The following is a 21173-nucleotide window of genomic DNA, read 5'->3' on the forward strand; positions in this document are numbered from 1 at the left end:
CAAACTCGGAATTTAGTTGCAATGTTGTCAAATTGACAAATTCTACTATTTTGGTTCGAAGAGTGTTTTTGCAATGTTGACAAATTAACAAATTCTACTAATTAAGATCAAAGAGTGTTTGCAATGTTGCCAAACTGACTAATTTTACTAATTTAGTTTGAAGAGTATATGTAATGTTATTAAACTGACAATTTCTACAATTTTGGTTCGAAGAGTGTCTGTAATGTAACCAAACTGACAATTCAAACTAATTTCTTTGAAGTGTGTTTGCAATGTAGCCAAAGTTAACAAATTTTACTAATTTGCTTTGAAGAATGTTTGCAATGTTGCCAAACTGAAAAATTTTGTCTAATTTGGTTTGAAGAGCTTTTGCAACGTGACAATGTAAATTCTGAGTTCGAAGTCGGATTTTAACTAAATTCCGAGTTTGAAGTCGGGATTTATCGAAATTTCACTAAATTCCAAGTTTTACCATAAGTCGGAATTTTACTAAATTCCGAGTACAAAGTCGAAATTTAACTAAATTCCGAGTTCAAAGTCGGAATTTAACTAAATTCCGAGTTGAAAGTCAGAATTTAACTAAATTCAGAGTTGAAAGTCGAAAGGGACGATCGGTATATATTGAAAATATTTTTAAAAATCTCATTGATCAAACATATTTGTACACAGGCGGATTGCACCGACGTAATTAAGGGCACCCCAAGGTTCACCTAAGTTGTTATTTGACTGTGACAGATCAAGTGCAAATTGTCATAGTCAAATTAAAACCTTGTCTAGGGTGCCCTTAAATATATCGGTGTAATCGGCCCTTAGTCATAATCTTCCATGTCGAATAACGTGAATAACCCTGTATATGAAAATTACAAAAAGTCATATTTTTTGATTTTTGTATAACTATCCCGTATATTAACGCAATTTGCAATGTTGGAATGCATCATTACAACGTAGGAAACCCTGCAATTCAACTCGACCTTGACCATCGAAAAGGTCAGAAACTAATCGTAGAGTAACATCGGCAACGTAGCCTTGGACAATACAATGGTATGCGCAAATCGTCGTAACCGCCAACGGCGCCCAGCCCGTCCCCTTTTGCACGCTGCGGTTATCGAGCCGCCAGCCGCTCGAACTACGTCACCGACAGGCAGTCCAGAATCAAACGAACATCAAGCGGGTTATTGCTTTAGCAATTTACACGTTATTTGCCCAGTAAGAAAAAACAATTATTAATTAGATCAGATTCAGAAATGGATGAACATCGCGACGATACACGTCCAGAAACCATCGATTTCTACGACAGTGCCAATCTGATAGCGGAAGTTAAGAAGCGGCCGCCATTATATCACAAGTTTTGTAAAGATTACAACGACAAGTTCGTTAGGGAAAAAATGTGGAAGGAAGTGTGCCAGGCAATAATACCGAATTGGTGTCAGCTTGACGAGAAAAATAAACTGAGAACCGGTAAGAATATGAAACAAAAGAATTTCCATTTATTTGTGTTTCGAAAACTATATTTGATAGTTTAATAAACAAAAAAGTTGTGTAAAGAGTTTTCAAAATTGGCGAAATTTGAAAAACACCCTCTGACAAGATATCAAAATACGGTTTTTGTCATTAATCTTTTTTCAAAAAGCTTTAGACCTGTATACTACTTTTTCCCTATCTAGCCCGGAAATGAAAAATACAGAACAGAAAAAACAGCACCACATGCTATTTCAAAAAAGTTTAGTTCAGTTTTTACCATCGACCTTCTAGAAAGTTTTTGTTTTTTAGCTTTTATATACTTTTTTCTACTCGCGTGCAGAATTTGATACTTTTTCGCACGCATATAAGTGCAGAAAGTTAGTCTTCAATCAAAGTAAACAAATCAATTGCAAAACGTGGAGTACGTCAGTTTGAATATTATTTGCTTCCAAAATATATTGCAAAATGCACTCATTGGACTTAACAGATGAAGAACTTCCTGAATTGGTCGTATCAACCGCCCCAAGTTTGAATTTATTACCCTTAAAATCAACAGTACTCTACAACAAGGAATATGTATTATTTTCAAATTGGTGTAATAAAAACCAAGTAAAGAGCTTGAAGGAGGAACTGCTCCTATAGGGTTAAAGAGTACTACGAAGCTAGAAAAAATTTAGATTTAGCCAGCTATTACAAGCTTCCGTTCCCAACACTTGTGGAAAGCATCTTTTCAACACTCGACTGCAATCGCGTGCGGAAAAATAGAATTCATGTGGTTCGTGCACAAAGGAGCTGGTACATGGAAAATACATGGAAATGCCGGTAAACGAACAAAACAACAAATTTCACAGAAAGTGAAAAGTGTTACCAAATGAGATAAAAAAAGTACTACAGTGTGGTCCAAATTGGTGATGCATGTATGGGGATATCCGTTATTGTAAGAGATACAGGATCGGTTAAATAGGAAGAGTTTTGAGGAATTCAATGCCAAATTCATGGCCGGTTTTGAAATTAGATTATCATTTGCCGTTTTCCGGGAAATTGGGAAAACGAGAAACACTGCATTTTTAACTTTGCCTTAACGAAGATAAAAATGTTTTTGAAAATGTTACCTTATTAGAGCACTTTTTGACGTAGAATACGATGGTGTAATTGGAAATTAGGGTATCAATAGGTACATCATTGAAAAGGCCTTTTTAAGCGCTTTCCGAAAATTTAAAAATCTAAGATGGCCACCAGTGTTTCACGTTTTCCCAATTTCCCGGAAAACGGCAAATGATAATCTAATTTCAAAACCGGGCATGAATTTGGCATTGAATTATGAATACTCTCTTACGATAACGGATATCCCCATACATGCATCACCAATTTGGACCACACTGTATGTGTATCTATCATATGGGAAGATATGAAAATTGTCCTCTAAAGATTATTTTATTTTCTATTTATATTTTTCTGCAGCAATAATACATTTTACTTTTCTGGTTTCGCACTTAGAGATTAGAAATCCAGGCTTAAACCGTTGCTATTAAAGGATCAATCGTGATCAAGACGCTCTAGACGTACGGCGCCTAGAAAATTCAATTTTAATCCTGATTATAACTTAATCTGGTTTATACTAGTTCGGTACATACGAGCCTTAATGACAAAGTCCTTTTCTTTTATTAAATATGTCAACTGTCAAAACAGAAAATCAAAAATGCTGGATGTTAGTCCAGAACTTATGTTTGCACCAGATGGATACTAAGAAAATAATAAAGGCAATCTTAAATTTGAACAAGTCCTTAATTGGCATAGGGTTTCTTAACAAAGGAGAGAAGAGTACTGGCAACGCCGCATTTATAAAATTTGTATGACATTCGGGATTTATTTTAACATGAAATTCAGTTGAAAGTTTGAAGACATTCAAAACCATAAAATTTTTGTATCTGATTTTTTTTGGTGTCTGATTATTTGTTGATTTTTGATCATCGGATCTTTTATACAGGGTAGTTCAAATTCGTTAAGTTTTAACTAAATAAAGTTGTGTGCGACTATTGTGTTTCTTGATTTACATTACTTGCCCTTATATTAATAATTATCAAATTTGTGATAAAACTTTAAAATTTTTTCTCATTTTGATTGAAAATATGTAGAGGCCAATTGCGTATGACAAGTACTGTTAAGTAATTTTGATAAAACTTAACATTAATACAAAGCCAACTAAAAAAAATCCAATAATAATATAATATATCCAATTCATAAGAAAAAAGAAAGTTGATGATGGTCGGGCAGCAAATTTGAAACCATCATTGATTGTATACTTAACTCGGAAAAAGTAGCAATGAAAAGATACTTTCAGTTTTGGAATATTTCTTCAAGTAAGGCTAGAAATAATTTAAAAAAAAAATTAAAAAAAATAAGTTTTTTTTGGATATCTTCGGAAGTAGGTACTCGATAAAACGAAATTTTTTAAAAGAATATTTGGTTCAGCTTTAAATTGCACAACTTTGCCTCAATCTAAACTTCCTCGTATCTCTTATAGTTTCCGATATCCCAATGGTAAAGGTTGAATTTGAATTACTTTGTGTACTCTTATTACTTACTCTACTTGATTATTTACATACAAGTCAGGGATCTACTTTGTAGGAAAATTAAAATAAATTCATACTAATGCATTTTAATTTTTCAAGATTTGAAAAGAAAAATGATCTTTGGGTAATCGTCCCCTACCGGCTAGAACAAAAACCGAATAGAACTTTTTTCTAGGCCACCCTTTAAAATACCGAAAAGATTAAGTACTATCTTCATTGTGAAGCAAATAACAGAAAAATCTGTAGAGTTCAATAAACCAGCTTATATGTGCTTTGTTGACATGACTAAAGCTTTCGACCGGGTGCGATTGGCGGACAACAATGAAATAATGCGAGAAAAGGAAGTGAACCAGATATTGATAAAACTAATATACGAGATTAATAACCACTGTCGAACTCACAGAAATAAGACAAGGTGATTCACTTAGCCCATTTATATTCAACATGATTATGGACAAAATTGTCGGAGATCTACCTAAAAGAGCAGGATACAAAATGGAAAATACTTAGTTCAATGTTGTCTGCTACGCAGATGATGCGGTGCCCATTGCGGATTCTGAAGACGACCTTTAGAGATTACTTCACTCCTTTAGTCAATCAGCATAACAATTAAATATGGTCATTAACACAGACAAAACATCGAAAACATTACAAATGATGCGAAAGGTTGAAATGAAAATAATAAGAAGTATACACGGTATAACACTACACGATAGAATCAGAAGCAAAGACCTTAGACAACGGAGCGAGATATAAGACATAGGAAGATGGGTAAGACAGAGAAAAAAATACTAGAATAAACACGTAAACAGAATGGAAAACTTGTAAAAATCGCAAAAACAAACAATCCTGTCGGAAAACGAACCCAATGCAGACCTCCAAAACGCTGCAAAGAGTGCTGGACATCAACGTTCGAAAAGGTATAATAGGACAAAACAGCCATTAGCCTACCTATATGGACACCCTTATTAGAAAGAAACAAGAAGAAGAAAAGATGAAGTCTCTACGATTTGTTCTTGGGATATCCGATATTCCACTTTTTTCAAAACAAAATTTGGACCAACACCACCCATTTGAAAATATAGAGAACAAATGAAATACCAAAGTTGTTCGTAGAACACAGAAGGTTATGTTTATGATAATTTCGCTATACCTTTACATTTAAAATTTCAGAGTTACTACTACTACTACTTACTAAACATTTTTTATTTTATTGCTTCTACAGAAAAGTTTCTTGTTAACAAAACATACAGCGCTTAAGATATGATGGAAATAACTTTTCATTACAAATTTATACAACTTTAACATTGTTTATACATTTTATGACTTAATAATCCAGGCGCTGGAATAGTTTAGTAGATAAACGGAAACTGACTTCATATTGTTCGCAAATGTAATTTAGCAGAACAGGAAAATTTAATTTGGTGCATGACTAGTTAAGAAAAACAATAGATTCTTGTTTCAGTATTTGGAGAATCAATAAAGTTAATTTGAATACCATAACAACTCCAAAAATTTACATAGTTGCCATAGTATCAAAAATGCAATTATAGCATATTTGAATGAGTGCTACACCAGTATTTTGCTACTTTTTAGCAAAAGGTTAAGCACACGTTGAGAGCAAAATTTTTGTGCAATAAGTAACAGAAAAACAATAATGGTTAATATTTATCTATGCCACACGTGTATCTAAAAGGAAAATTCTAATTTCACAACTTGCTACTAATCCATACATTTCCAAATATTTAGAGGTATTTTTATTTGTTTGTGATGTTTGATGAAATTTATGACAGATGTATACATGTTACTCAAGACTACAAAGTTATTAAAAATACAGATAAAATTGAAATTTATTATTACACTAATATTATAGTATTGAATAAAGCTGGTGCCAGTGTCAGTAACACCTGTAGAGGTCAAACTAACTACTTACGAATAATAATGGGAATCTTTAATAATTACATTCTTGAACGATGCGTCAAAGGTCAAATTTACTACAATCAGTTACAACAGAAGCACTAAACGAGTAAATTCACGTTCATAAATAATATGTTTGGAATAGGCATTAATTTTAATCAACTGTCAAAAATAAAGACCATAACGTTCAAAAGGTACGGTTTTTATCTTAATTAGAAGGCAACCAAATAAAACTACTGCACCACAAATTTGGTTTTACTGTGATTTTAGGACAATCAACCGAAAAGTTTATAATAATAGTTAAATATATTATTTTCAGCTAGGGAAGTACAACGAAAATGGAAGAACATCCGCGACTGCTTCAGAAAAGAACTAAACAACGACCGTAAATGCGAAGAAGGTCAAGGAAAACGGAAACGAAGAAAATACATTTTCTTCGATCATTTACTATTCCTGTTGCCATCTATGCAACAAAGAGAGAAACGAGAAGATCTGGTGGCATCTTCGGGCGAAGAAGACGCCAATGAAAATGAAGATGGCGGTGGTAGTGTAAACTCCGACAGCTCTAGTTCCCGACCGCTTCTATGGCGACATGGTAGTCAGCAACACCCTGTATACGCCTATAAGGAACCGGATCCTGTTTCAACAAATCACCAAAACAACGATATTGACCAGGACAAGTATTTTTTGTTATCCTTATTACCTAGTTTGCGGGCATTAAATGAACAGCAGAAGTTTACAGTTAAAATAGAATTTTTGAAGATTTTACAGAGTCTTTCCAAAGGTGCTGCAAATTCAACAGCCAGTTCTTCCAATGTGGAATCTAGTCAAAATGAATATAATATGCACATAACGCAACCAAAATTGGAATGTATTGATGAAGATAACGATGATTATTAATTACTAAATGTACTATTATAACAAGTAGTTTGTGATTTAAATATATTTTGATTATACTAGTTTAATAAATGTGCAGTAGCAAGTAATGGGAACAAAGTTATTTTTAAAAAAAAACTTTCTGCTTCCGTCCTCTGCGATGTAACAAACTTGAATCGTTCCTTAATTAAAACATGTTTCAAATTTGGTTTCCCTCAAAAATGTTTTACTGAGTTAATATACTTTTTAATATAAGAAAAATCCTTCTTTATAATAGTATAAAGGTAAAGTTTATTAAAATTCAACCATTTTTAGTGCAGATCTAATTTGCGTTGTTTCACGATTAAAGTGGGAATATTTATTATCAAAAAATTTGCTGTAAGAAGAGAACTATTAAAAACCAATGCTATCGACAAAGATGGTAAAAAACTTTCTGAATGACATGTGTCATTCTGCTAAAGTAGATTTGACGTAATTTGATTGATTCTCACAAGACCTCAATCAGATAAAATAGTCATGATATGACCCAATTTTCGTCAACGTCACAAGATTTTGGTTTGGAGTTTTTCTCATCTTCGAGAGTTTTCATCTCTTCTTACCGTTGATTTCGCATTGATAATTTGGAAATTTCCTTGCCTGGTATATGTAAACTATAGTCCAGAGACGGTTCGTAAAGAAGACACCAGAGTCAAACCAGAGTGATCATTGTTCAACGTTGCTGAAAAATGTGAATCTACGCACTGCGTTCGCAAACGACAAATCAAAATACGTGATAGTAGGTACAATCATAAAAAGAAAATGAAAATAAAATAAAGGGGTGTCAAATCCGGGAATCTGGTGGTTATTTTATGAGTTGAATGAAGCCTAGAAGAGTTAAGTAAAATCTTGATGAAGATTTTTCTAAAATGTATCCTCTAAACTAAAAATGAATGGAGATTGAAATTTGAATATAAGTGATTTTTATTAATAAAATGAAGTTAGACGTACCAGAACTTTAAGCATAATTTTCTGATTTATTAGACTACTACTTTTACTACTTTATTTAATTTATTTTATTTCTATTGAACATTTTCAATACAGACATACATATTTGATAAGGTCTAAATTACTATATTAAATGACAATATGGGACTAGTACTGGTACTAAAATTTTTAGCCCCATTTATAATTTTGCTTTGGTGAATCCCTCTACAAGATTGCAATTTTGGATAAAAGGGTAAAAAATAAAGTTAAAGTGATGTTATTATAGAAATGGATTTATTTTTGATCTAGAATGGAATTCCGGTATAAAATATATGGGATTCTATAAAAAACATAACTATAATAATTTATTATTTTTTGAGACAACCGGTAGAAAACTGCAAATAATTGTAAATGTAAATAACTTTGAAAAAAATGGTTTAGCTGTAAACGATCGACGACTTAATAATACCTTGGGACACTGTATATACGATAATTTAAGCACCTTTGCAACTGTGCTATTTCACACTGTAAATATGTACAGATTATGAATTACGAATCATCACCTTGTGTAGTTGTTTCAACAATGACTTGAAAATTGCTAAAAAATAGAGAAAATTGAGTGATAAAACTGTGATTGGTGCTGAATCATAATCTAATAATTTTGAAGTATTATTATTGAATAATACAACTTTGTTGCAAACTTAGTGCTAAAAAATCAGAACGGAATTTTTTATTTTGCTAAATTTATTAAAATGCAACATAATTTTCCTAAATAATTTCGACAATGACAAATCTGAATATTAACAAATTTTTAATAAAAATATTGTAAAGTTTTCTGGCACATAATATTTTTTACTCACCTTCTAAAGAAACATTTTGCAATTTTTAGAAAAAAAATAAAAACTTTATACGAAACCGTTTAGTTTTTGAACTCCACGTGGAAAGTTTGTTATCAGCAAACTGGATAAAGTCAGCGTTCGCTATCCAAGACGCGGGAAAACACTAACCAATATTTTCATCATTTGCTTACGTTTTCCGCCTTTAACCGGATTTTCCACTCGTGTTCTCGGCGCTTTCCACTACCTCAACTGACTGTAGCTTTGGATTCAGTTGCGCTCTGTTGGTAGAGAGCAAGGAAAGTTTGGAAAATGATTGCAATTTTAAAGAAATGTCTTGCAAAAACGAATATTGCCTAAGTGGAGTTAGAAGTAGAAGTACTAACTGAACTTTTTGAATATTGTGGTCGGTTGTACGGTTGTTCTAAAAAGAAAAAAAATAGCTCCTGAATATTCTAGTATTATACGCACACTGGCGGCGGGTCACTGCATTTTTCCAGTCGAATTCGAAAAATACGGAAATATTGTATATGCATGTGGTTCCTGATGAACCAATTATTACGTCGAAACTAGGCCCATTCATAAAACATACTTTCTTCTATTAATTTTTAAAAACTTCACGTTTGAAGCGTCGTGATCCTATGTTAGTCTCATGTTGTGTTTTTAGCAGTTTCCCTCCATTCCTCTCTATCTGACGTGCTTCTAATGCTGTCTTGGAAAGAGTTTCCTGTAAACTGCTTCACCTGGTCCAGCCATCGTTTTGGAGAACGTCCTGTAGGTCGTGTTCCCTCTACCTTCCCCTGGACCATAAGTTTTTCGAGATTGTCATCTTTCCTCCTGCTGACATGTCCAAAATACTTGAGAATCAGTTGTTTGATTTTAGTTGATAATCTGACTTGGATGTTAAGTTCTTCGCGTATGGATACGTTAGTTCTGCTGTCTGTCCAGGGAATCCTCAGTAGTCTTCTCCAGACCCACATCTCAAACACATCCAACTTGGCGATGTCTGTGGCTTTTAAGGTCCAGGATTCTGCTGCGTATAGCGCAATTGGAAAAACGAGGGTGTTTACTAATTTGCATTTTGTTGTGGTTGTTATATCCGATCTTTCCAAATTTTGTTGAGTTTGGTCATTGCCGTTTTGGCAAGAGCTATCCTTCTTCTGATTTCTTGACTTGATCCACCATTTCTGCTGATGTGGGCACCTAGATAAGTTATTTCCTCCACGTTCTCGACATCTTTAATATTAGGCATATCTTCCATGCTGTTCCTCCGATCTATTAACATAAGTTTCGTTTTCTGACGGTTCAGTTGTAGACCGAACTCCAAGTTCACTCTCTCTACTCGCTCAATAAGACTCGACATTTTCTGCTCATCTTTGGCGATAAGTGTGGTATCATCAGCATAGCGGAGATTATCCATCCTTCTGCCACCTATGACAACTCCTCGATCCCAGCTGTCCAAAGCTTTCCTTATGATATATTCTCCATATACGTTAAACAATAAGGGTGACAGAACACAACCCTGCCGTACCCCACGTTCCACGTTGAAAAGTTCTTCCGTCCACCTTCATTAGTGTTATGTTAGTGTTATATAGTTCTTTTAGTAGGTGAATCAGATGACGCGGAGTCCCCATCTGCGACAGGACATCCCAAAGCCGTCTCCAGTTGACACAATCAAAAGCCTTGCTGTAATCCAGGATTGGTTGGTCACTGTCCTATCTGCCAAACCCTGTTACAGATTTCCCACACGAGTTTCTGTATGATAGGCAAAGATTAATTTTACTTCAATAAATTGACTGCATACTGATGTAATAAATGAATGAAATTGACCAGAATTACAAGGCAAATATTACTATCAAAAATACTATTTGTAAACATCGTTAGAATATTTGTGAAGTTTGTGCTGACTGTACGTAATTACGAAACCATTGTCTAATGGTTCCAAAAATTACTTAATCTACTACCACTGATAACCTCTATCATTTCAGTCGGTTAGTTGCACACAATAACTATACTAATCCAGTCAAGTAATTATTGTTCTCTACTGTACAATGGAAAGTGTTTTAACTGCGGAAGACTGCTTTACTATTGTCAAAAAGTATCTAAACCGGACCGATTTCAGTGTAAAAAATGTAATTGTCAAACCATTTTTCGATGAAGTTAACGGTTTTCTTGGTGAGCACCTTCTACTCCTAATTGAAGTTGAAATTGAGCAGGAATCAAAGACTTTGAGATTTTTTGCCAAGAAATTCCCAGATGATCATGCCATGCAAAAAGACTATCTACTATCCATGCAAGGATGGCAGAGAGAAATTTTCTTTTTTGAGAACTTTCTCAAGCAAATTGAACTTACAGTTCCGGATTTTGTGATCGACTTTGTGCCCGAATGTCTGCTAGGAAAACCCAACAACATTGTAGTATTTGAGGATTTAACTTTAAAAAACTACTCCATGCCTAGACAGGACAGTTTAAACCTTCTGAATAATGAGCATATTTGTTTGGTGCTGAAAACTCTAGCTAAACTGCACGCAGGTACTTTAGCTTTAGAAGAGTATACATCTAGAAAAAATGGAAAACCATTCAGAATGTTCACTGGAGAAGAAGACTTGGTTAAAGAACCTTTAATAAGAAAAGAAAAAGGTTTCCTGGGTTGGGACTTTTACAATGCAGGTACAAAAGGTTTAAAAGCCTTAATTTCAAAAGTTTACAAAAAGGAAGTAAAACCTTTAGGAAGTGTACTGCAAAAATTCGACTTATTAGCTGATCAAGGTTTGGAATTGATGATTCCACAAAAACACTTTAGAAACGTCCTGGCTCATGGTGATTTGTGGGCTAAAAACGTTATGTTCCAGTATGAAGGACAGTCTAATGTTCCTCTAAAAGTTTTACTCGTAGATTTTCAATTACAACGTTATCATGTCCCAGCACATGACGTTTTATTGTTCATATCCTTAACCACCAATCAGGAAGTTAGAAAACGATACTTCCACTATTTCCTAAAATACTACCATCAAGCTATTAGTGAAGAACTAAGTAAGGTTAACATCACAGCAGATGAAATTGGAATGTCGTATGAAGAATTCTTGAGGTCGGTAAGCTACATTATGCCAGAAATAAAAGTCCAAGGCGCAATACAAAGACTACAACAATGTGGCAACAAACAGTTTTACATAGACCTATTAAAGAATAAAGAAGACTATAAACAGTTTATTTTTGTGGACAAAGCTCCATTTGTGGTGAAGCTGTTTGACACTGATTCCAATTTTAGAAGTTTACTGACTGAATCAATAGAGGAAATTATGGAGGCGGTGTTATATCCTCAAGTATTTAGAGAAGACTGCTACAGAATTTTGGAGGAAGAACTTGGACGTAACGACTACAATTTAATCGACTACTGGGTCAGTGAAAGTAGTGATAGTAACATATTTGAGCTAAGTCTAAAAATTGTAAATCAAGGCGTTGACCAAACCTTAAAGTTTTTAGTTAAAAGTTCCCCACTTGATTTTGTTCGAGTTGTTAAAAAACTGTAAATTTAAAGAAAGGTTGTCAAATTTGAGATGTGTGTATCCAAAAATATATGCTAATTTTTTGTTTTGTTTGTAAACTGAATTAGGACATTTATTTTTACTTGAAATTGTGCAAATATCAACATCGCAAATTTAGATTTGCGGGCGAGAGTCTATAAATATAACAGAGGTGGATATTATATTCGTAACAATGTATTCTGGGTCATCATCATTTGTTTTGTTTTTGTTATTATTTTGAGTAAGTTATTGCTAATAAAGTTGAAACATACAGTATGCACATATGCACGCAGTAATATTAAAACAATTTAAAAATAGTTACTATTTTTAACTGCTTTAAATAAAGACATATTCTTTTTATTATAGATATACCTTTGATAAGATAATATTATCTCTTAAACTCAATACTTGGATGGAGATGGATTGAATAATTTTTTTGTATATAAATGTGCGTAGAATGGCCACCAAAATTACCCGAATTAAATGTTTTTAAACTCACATGAAACAGTAAATTTATAAAAATACAGGACCTAATCTGAAAGAGTTAAGAAGCACCTCAAATTGGAAATTGCTCTAAAACCCTCTAAATTCTTTAAATAACTTTGAATTTTAGCATTTTTTTGCAATATCTTTATTTCATGTAATTTCTTTTCCGTTTTAATATAACAAATGATTGAGTTAAACAACAGCTGTTGGAAGCTTAATATAGTCATACTATGAGTTTAATTATGTGCGGTTATAACTATCATTGTAACTATTAAGGTATTTTACCTTTGAAATAGTCGAGTTGTGCAAAATTTGCCAACATTACACATGTTCACAATACTCATTTTAGCTCTTTTCAGTGTAATACCTCCATACTTTTTCTAAAAACTGTCAAAATAAAACCAACATGTTTTTATGCTTGGAAAGATTCAAAGTTCACTACTTTTCAATTTTCGTAATCTATTTTCGCACAATTGTAGTTGGTGGTCCTAGTTTATCTTTAAAAAAGTACAAAAAAATTGTGAATCGTTTCAAAATTCTTTCAAATGACGCAAATAAATTTTTATTCTAATTTCCTGAAAAAGTAACACTTTGACAACACTACATATTTAATGATGCTACCGGAATCACGTGAGCCTTTGTGGAGCCGATATTCACAGATTTACAATGGATTTACTATTCAAGTTTGTTTTTTTTTAGTAGGAATGTCAAATTTCAAAGCAATAATTGCAATTAATGACATTTCTTTGACACACTTTGCTTTGACTTCATTAGGACAACCTATACGTTCAAACAGATTTTTTGAGAAAAAAGTCAAAAAGACGAAAAAATTACGTACCTTGGCCACTAGGGCGTAAAATTTGTCATATTTTTAGGGAATTTTTTTTTAATCTCCGAAACGTTTTGAGGTAGCAAACTGAAACTTGTTGGATAATTAGAACTTTTTTAACGGACCATATTTTCTATACTATTTTTTTGTAAATGCAGCAGTTTTATGACAAAAAAGAAGAACATAAGAGGGTTGGCGGCAAATTTATTTGAAATTTTAAACTAGTTCCAAACGTGGTAAAACTATCCCAAGAATAACAAAAATTGGTAAAATTGGAAGTTTGGCAACGCTACAGTAAATATTAATGCTTTTTTTTACTAATTTACGGCTAAGTAAGCCAAATTGTATACATTTTACATTTCATAAAAGTTTTCTAGTTATTTAATTATAATATCAACTTTTCTTTGGAGCATACATACATAAATTCCAAACAAAAAAAAATCCAGAAATTTTTAAGTACAACTAAACTAACTCCATAAAATGGTAAATAAGATATTTCATAGAACTGAAAAACTGATAGAAGCATTTAGTATTTACCTTAACATTACTCTTTTGAATTTGGTTGAGTCAATAAATGTAGTTATCTCGAAATTTAAAAACAATACTTTTTTGAAAAGGTAATATCAATATTGGTTCTTTTACCATACGCCACAATTTAGCAATATTTGTTAAACATAAGCAGAAAAAAAATTGCCAAAACAAAATTAGATTATGTAATGAATCTTAAACTTTATTAAATGATTGCATTGTTTTGTACTTTGCGGAATTATTTCAGTATATGTGTATTCATAACTAGTATGTGTATCTTGCAAAGCCTTTAATAAATTGTTTGAACCTGTAGAGCCAAATTTCAAGAATATAATAGTGAAACTTTCACTGAAACGAATTTTAAGAGTTAATCTAAGGATCATTGTCTTTCGATACTATATCTGATCTTTCGGAAAAAATATGTATTCAATATACAGTAATTAATTGATTTTACACATGAGAAACTAGCCATAATGCAACCATTTTAGAAACAAGTTCAAAACTTGATACAAAAGCTAAAAAGGTTGATCTATAGCCAAAAAAAATAATATACGCACTGTTTGTTTTGTTTGAATGGTTTAGTTTTTTTCCTCATTAAGCAGCTAAAATTACAATTTTTAGTTACTTGTTATTGTCCATATATCATTACCTTTTTGAGAAAAAAAAAGTCGTTTAAGTAAAACTAACTATGTATACCTATACATTGCTAATTGTTGAAAAATGTAGTTTTGTGATTATGAATATGGTTTTTGTGTTAGCGCTTTGTAATAACAAACGTTAGAGCCAAATTTCAACAAAAAAGCTTATCAAATTATGTATGTCATAGACATAAACCAATTCTAGGCGAATGGCAGATGGCTGAAGCAAATAGCAAAATCTTAAACAATTTAAGCGGTTTTGCTATTTGTCATGACTTATGAATTATGTTGACAAATTATAATTAATATAATATTTTTTTTGACAACCTAATTAAACTGAAAACATAGTAATTTAGAAGGCAGCTGTTCGTAGGGGTGAAAATTCTTTATCATCTTTTTTGTAAACGTTTAACGACAAAGTAATAGCGAAATAAATAACTACTCTGAAAGGACATCAAAGTAAATTTAAGTAACTATGCGACAATTTAATTATTTTCATACTTGAAAATAACGAAGCAAAGCTAAAGTGTCTTCTATTAACTGATAAATTAATGGAATAGATTATTAGCTTATCATTACACACTACAGCTATTCTCCATCACAATAAAATGCAATGAAATAAATTAAATTTCCCGCATTACACACTTTTTTAATTACATCTCAGCCTTTATCCATGTGCTCTTGATATTGATCTTTTTAACGTCATTTTTCATCTTTTTTTTTTGTGGAATTCAAGCTGAAAACACCAGTTTAGGTTATTGAAATAATCAACCTAAAAGTGTCAATAAACTGATAATTTGAAATCTCTGAGTACAATGGACGAGAAGGACGCAGAAGAATTGCCACCTCCAGTAAGATTTACTATTGTCGGTATAGTCACTAGTGAAGATTTTCAAAAATGCCGATTTTCCATTACCAAGTTACACAAAAGTTTCCCTAAAGAATTTACCACTCCCGATATTAGACCTATGCTAGATGTGGAGTGGAATGAATTCATTATCAAAGTTGGTTATCCCTTCAAAGTAACTTGAAATTTTATGAATGGTGTCTAGTATTGCAGAAGACTAGGAAACGGTTTGTGGTCTATCAAAAACAGAGTGGTGGTATTTAAAAACGATGAGTTCTTGGGAGACTTCAATGACCTGAACGAGTTTATTTGGAAGAAATGGAAGTACGTGTTTAATCAGGATTGGTACAAATTAGCTGCGGACCATCTGATTGAATATTTGGAAAGTAAAACTGAACAATGTGTAAGTAAGATTCGCTTTATACATCGCAAATCATTTCACGAACCTCACTATGGGAATTTCGGTTATCTAAAGATTCAATGGGTGTGGTTTTTAACAATAGTTTTAGTAATAGACGCAACTTTACCAAAATAGTATATTAAACAATAACAGTTCTGTTTTAGAGACAACTGGTGTACCTAACCATTGCCATAAACAGTCAAGTGATTGGTTCTTTACTGTTTGAGGTATTTAGAAAAGCATTTCCAGTTAATTTTGCTAACATGTAAATTTTCTGTTTTCTTTCTGTGTAGTTGTATAGCGATATTGTACCAGTTGCGTGTGAAAACTTTATCAACCGATGCAATAATGGTTACGCAGGAGCTCCAATTCATAGGTAAGTCATCTCAAATACTGATGTTACATACAGAAGATGTCCTATAAATAAACCGAAAAATTTTGAAGAGCGCTGGAGGACGTGGAAACGTGTACGTTGCCATTTTTGTTTCTGAAATTTCAACACCCTGTAATTTAATTTGTATATATGGTGAAACAAAATTGTTTTGAAGCGCTCCTGAAAGTTTATTGATACATTTTTGAGACAACCTGTATTTTCTAAAATTAGAATAGTGAAAAACTCATGGATACAGTGTGGAGGTTACGATTTGGAACCAGTACCAATGCGTTGCGAAAACTACGTGGTGCCTCATAACAGAAGAGGAGTATTGTCCACATGTAATAATGGTCCTCATAAGGACAACAGCACACAGTTTTATCTGACTTTAGATGCCGCCCCTTGGATGGATTACAAATATGTAGCATTTGGGTAATAATTTAGTTTAAGAAAATCTTCACATTTATGGTAAAAAAATAGTCAACTCTTGCATGGTGATGACGTTCTTAAGAAAATCTCTGACGTTCCCACACATTATCAAGCACCTACTAGTGATATAAGGATTGTGAAATGTGGAGAATACAAAATCAGGCCTAAGGAAGATGACGAATCTGGTCTTTTATATACTTCTGACGAAATTGAGCAGTGGAAAGATGTTCAACTTCAAGTACAGTCCATATACACAAGAAATCAAAATAAATGATTAAGATGACGTCACATACTTTAAAAGTGTGTTAATACAAGTGGCAACATTGTGTTACGTCTTCCCAATTTACTCTGATTTTTCCTATACATTCATACCAAAAAAGTAAAAGAACCGTTTTGCAGATGGACATTTTGGATTACCTTAAAGTATACCATCAAGTAATCGGTCCGGAAGATCAGCTTTATCAGGTGTTTCAACCTCTTCATATGATGGGTTCAGCGGATTCGGTGGTAATTAAAGAAAAAATGAAAACGGGACTTTACAGTCTTACCAGCGACTGTAAATCGCATACTCCATTTGAACAGTTACCAATCAGTGAAAGTGACGAGGGTAACTTGATAACATAAAAGGGTTTAAAACTAGTCTTTTGCATTGTTATATATGAATTTTAGGTGATGAAGACTACAACATTTGCGGCCCTTCACATCCAATAGTAACCTTCAAGAACAACTTGTGTGATTTTGAGCCAACGCCACCTAGCTCAGATATGACCTTATAAAAGTATTGTGCAGACTTATCCGAAAATTGTATTTGTTGATTTATTACATTTTATTATAATCACAGAATAGAAATTCATTTTTCACAATAATTTCCGAAATGCGCGTAGCAGATTGCCAGCATTTCTTCTGCAAGTTGAGTCTCTTTATTGGGTGGTAATGAAATCCTGCAGAAATAAAGCAACATTTTGAGCAAACAAATCAAATAATGTACTTACTTATAAAAAGTATCTAAAGCTTTTTGTAAAACATCGATGGCTTCCTGGATTTGAGCCTTGTCCAGTAACTCAAAGGCGTAGAGATATTGCTTTTCGCACCATTTTAACATTGCCAAAATTTTGGATAAGTTTGCATTTTTCTTGCATTTACTACACTGTAGAGTCTGTCTCTTCTCTGGTATCGTTAACACTTGCTTGCAACTATCTGTGGGACACCTGAAAAATACCAAACAAATTACATTTGCAAATACACAATTCTAATAGTGAAACATACTTTATGCGTTTGCTAACATTTTCCAGACCTTGATTCAAACAGGGCCAATCCTGCTCACATGCTAAACATTTGCAATCAAACCAATACCTGGACGATAAGGATCTTTGCCGTTCTGCCAACGTTTTTCTAGTAAAAACTGGACCGTAGTTCTCCGGGACTATTTCGTTAGCTTTTAATGGTCTTACAGAAGTCAGCACTATGTTTTTACCATCAAAATGCCTAAATATAACACAAAAAACTTTAAATATTATTGATGAGTTAGTTAATAAATCACCTGGAAAGTGCCAGAAAGCAGTCATGATTAAACAAAGACGCTGTTTGATACACTCCAACACCAATATAGACAACTTTCGGCATGTTCTGGTCAGATTTAACGTTCCTACGTGTTTCATATATTTCATGGGCGTTAAATTGCAACATTTGCAGATTGAATAGAAGCATTTCGCCTAATTGATATTCGGTGTCGGTTGGAAACACTGAAAAACTCTTAATAATACGGCATACTTTGATCAGTAATTGCGCTTTAAAATTGCTAATTCGATATTAATCGATTGTGGTTTAAAGCTAATATTACCTCTGGATGTATCTTTGTTTCCGAAAAACCCAGATTTTTGTAAGAATCTCAGTAGAAAAGCCGCCATTATAGTTCTTTGAAGAAAATCCTCAGGTTTTCGTAAGTCTGAGTTGGTGCACAACTTGTATATCTACAATTTGTTTACTTTGTACTGTTTTGCTTAATAAATTTTGATCTGATCTCTGTTCAGTGATTTCTGACTGTTGCGTCACATTCCTAATTAAACTAAAAGATTTAATAAAAATTTGTCTTTAAATTTAACGTTTTTGTCAGTTTCGTAAATAAACAGTGTGAGTTGTTTGAATACAGTTTCCCGGTTCTAAGTGAGTGTAAACCTAGTCTGGGAGCCGAAAGCTTTTCTAAACATTTTTGGTAAATTTCCGTAACTCTAACAGTTTTCGAGATAAGTTACTTTTTTTTAAAGTTGCATCAAAATTTTGAAAATTTTGTCTCTTGGTTATTTCTTGGGCCTTAAGGAAATTATTTTTTTTGTATTCTACACCAAGAAATCAATATTATTAAACAGATCAATACGATATTTAAACACTGACATACGTTTTTTTGCTTGTGACTGTGACGTAACAGTCAGAAGTGGCTGAACACACTATATTCTTACCCTTTCATTTTCCCGATTTTTATAAACTTGCAAACACTTCTGAAGTCCATTTTGTGTAATTATTCTCAAAGCTGTGTGCCCTAGAACGCTCATTCCAGACCCGATAAGCAAGTCCAAGTATTTGCACTCGTATTGATGATAAGTGGACATTGCTTCATCTCTACAATCAACGCTACAAAAGGCTACACTGGAACAATCCTTGCAACCAAATGGGGCCTCTAAACTTTGATGAAATATTTTATTTTACTATTGCACCTTTTCTTCGTATAAACCTGGTACTAACCGTTTCAAGCAATGATGACAATGGGTACCAAACATTTCAGGTAACAGGCAAGCCACGTAAGGAGATTCAGCCACCAAAGTCTCACCAATTCCAATGTTTTGATTAGCTACAATGTACCGTCCCATGTTTTTGGAAGATTTTACTGTCAATTTTTCACTGGCATCAGGAAGACATTTGTTTGTTGTTCCGTTTAGTTGGGGTTTTTCTACAAATTCTCCTTTAATAACAAACACAGCCAGCAAACTCACTCATACCAGAAGCAAATTTTGTGACAGTTTTGTTCGTTTTCGGATACTCTTGTTGTTTATCCAGACTCAATTGAGCAAGTTTCTCAGGGTTGTCTTGCAACAAATTTTCAGCCAGTTTAAATGAAACAGCAGCCCTGTTTTCTTCACCTAAAACTTTGTAACAAATCGCCATGTTCCAGAAGGCTTGAGCTTTGAAATTTTCTGGTAAACTCTCTTTGAGAGCCTGTTGAATGTCTATCAAGGCTTTTGAGTGGTTGTCTAGCTTCATAAAAACTTGAGAACGACCCCAAAGGGCTAGGGCCAGGGATAGTCCAGAGTCAAACTGTTTATCTTCTCCTAGAAACGCAAAAATTAGAACTTTTTAGTTCAGGGTAAAGCAGATGTTTGCCAAGTAAACAAAAGTTTGCAAAAGTGTGTATTATGCCTGTTTGCAAAAACTGTTTCTTGGGAATCTTCCTTATTAGTCTAAGAATAATTAAGTTTAGGTAAGGCACTATAAGGTTAATTGTAGTAATGTGCAATAATACTTTATTAATAATTATAACTTGCCATAAGTGTAAAAAAATCATATGGGTACTATTCTCCAACACAAATTTGAAATCACTATAATTAGTAATAGTTGCAAATTGAAGCTTGCAAATTGCTTAAAAACTTACTTTTTACAACTTTAGTTTACTTACCGGTTCTTGGAGCTCTCATAACACTTTGACTAAAAAGTATCAGAGCCTTTTCGAATTGTTTCTCCTTCAGTAAATGTTCAGCTTCTAAACGTTTCTTGTACGACACTTGTCCACTTTTAGACCGATAAACTTCCTGCACATTTATCAGAAAATTTTCTAGAATACTACTGGTCTGAAAGCAAAAATTTTACTAACGCTTACATCTAGAAATTAAAAGACTCACTTCTTTTGATGAATACAGCACTTTTATTCGCTCCTCATCAGTACGTAAGCTACCAAAAATCTTGTGGATCCACTTATTTCCAACTTCCTCCACAACGAAATCGGTAAAATCCATGAAAAAACCCTTAGAGTTGGATTGTAGGGTTTTTTCACTACAAATTTGCCGGTATTCCGCATCTTCAAATCTTTTACCGGTACCCGAAGCCATGTTTCTATACGGTTCTTCTGGGTTGTGGTTAGTAAAGCATTACACTTTTAGATGTTAGCCACACCGGTAAAGTACAACATAATCTATCTGTGTAGTAACCGGCAATTAGGAAAACTAAAAATAATTTTACTCTAGTTTTGAACCTTGTCAATCTAAATTTAGAGGGCTGCCAGGTGCCCCTTGCAATTTGCAATTTAGATTTAAAAAAAAAAACTTAAATCTGTTATATTTTAATTGACACTGTATGGAAAATTAATTTTGTTATTAAGAAATTTTTTAGAAAATAATGATAAGGTTTTCTATTAAGAAATTTGAATTATTTAAAATGTTTGTGGCATTATGGTAATAGCGCCAGCTGTCGGTAAATCTCTGAATCTCAAGCTAAGTTTGATAATT

General features: G+C 33.1%; 5 protein-coding genes across 5 annotated transcripts in view; 3 read left to right on the forward strand and 2 right to left on the reverse strand.

Moving 5' to 3' along the window:
• Window positions 1-8803, reverse strand: part of swi2 (Protein singed wings 2) — a 33023-nt gene extending 24220 nt beyond the window's left edge. Inside the window, exon 1 of the mRNA XM_081974123.1 lies at window positions 8651-8803. The gene's annotated coding sequence lies outside the window, so the exon portion shown is untranslated. The remainder of the gene's footprint in view (window positions 1-8650) is intronic.
• LOC145725393 (uncharacterized) lies at window positions 1090-7153 on the forward strand. The gene is made up of 2 exons (XM_081974149.1): window positions 1090-1458; window positions 6271-7153. The coding sequence occupies exons 1-2, from the start codon at window positions 1245-1247 to the stop codon at window positions 6849-6851; spliced, it is 795 nt and encodes a 264-aa protein (XP_081830275.1). The 5' UTR covers window positions 1090-1244; the 3' UTR covers window positions 6852-7153.
• Window positions 8804-10607: 1804 nt separating the features above from the next.
• Window positions 10608-13072, forward strand: LOC145727255 (uncharacterized). Its single transcript, XM_081976772.1, has one exon. The coding sequence runs from the start codon at window positions 10678-10680 to the stop codon at window positions 12154-12156; it is 1479 nt and encodes a 492-aa protein (XP_081832898.1). The 5' UTR covers window positions 10608-10677; the 3' UTR covers window positions 12157-13072.
• A 2296-nt stretch (window positions 13073-15368) lies between these two features.
• On the forward strand, window positions 15369-17529 carry LOC145727262 (putative inactive peptidyl-prolyl cis-trans isomerase-like 6). Its single transcript, XM_081976784.1, has 8 exons — window positions 15369-15635; window positions 15684-15881; window positions 16043-16105; window positions 16172-16254; window positions 16483-16683; window positions 16732-16918; window positions 17080-17287; window positions 17350-17529. Exons 1-8 carry the CDS (start codon window positions 15447-15449, stop codon window positions 17454-17456), a joined length of 1236 nt encoding a protein of 411 aa, XP_081832910.1. The 5' UTR covers window positions 15369-15446; the 3' UTR covers window positions 17457-17529.
• LOC145727248 (protein-lysine N-methyltransferase SMYD4-like) lies at window positions 17320-20882 on the reverse strand. The gene is made up of 10 exons (XM_081976760.1): window positions 20571-20882; window positions 20348-20519; window positions 19674-20003; window positions 19420-19624; window positions 19137-19359; window positions 18521-18650; window positions 18221-18422; window positions 17947-18165; window positions 17673-17888; window positions 17320-17621 (listed from the first exon to the last, which is right to left on the reverse strand). The coding sequence occupies exons 1-10, from the start codon at window positions 20775-20777 to the stop codon at window positions 17531-17533; spliced, it is 1995 nt and encodes a 664-aa protein (XP_081832886.1). The 5' UTR covers window positions 20778-20882; the 3' UTR covers window positions 17320-17530.
• Between the last annotated feature and the right edge of the window lie 291 nt (window positions 20883-21173).

Source organism: Ips typographus, linkage group LG1 (genome assembly GCF_016097725.1).
Source record: "Ips typographus isolate SLU linkage group LG1, UJ_Ityp_2.0, whole genome shotgun sequence".
Lineage (NCBI taxonomy): Eukaryota > Metazoa > Arthropoda > Insecta > Coleoptera > Curculionidae > Ips > Ips typographus.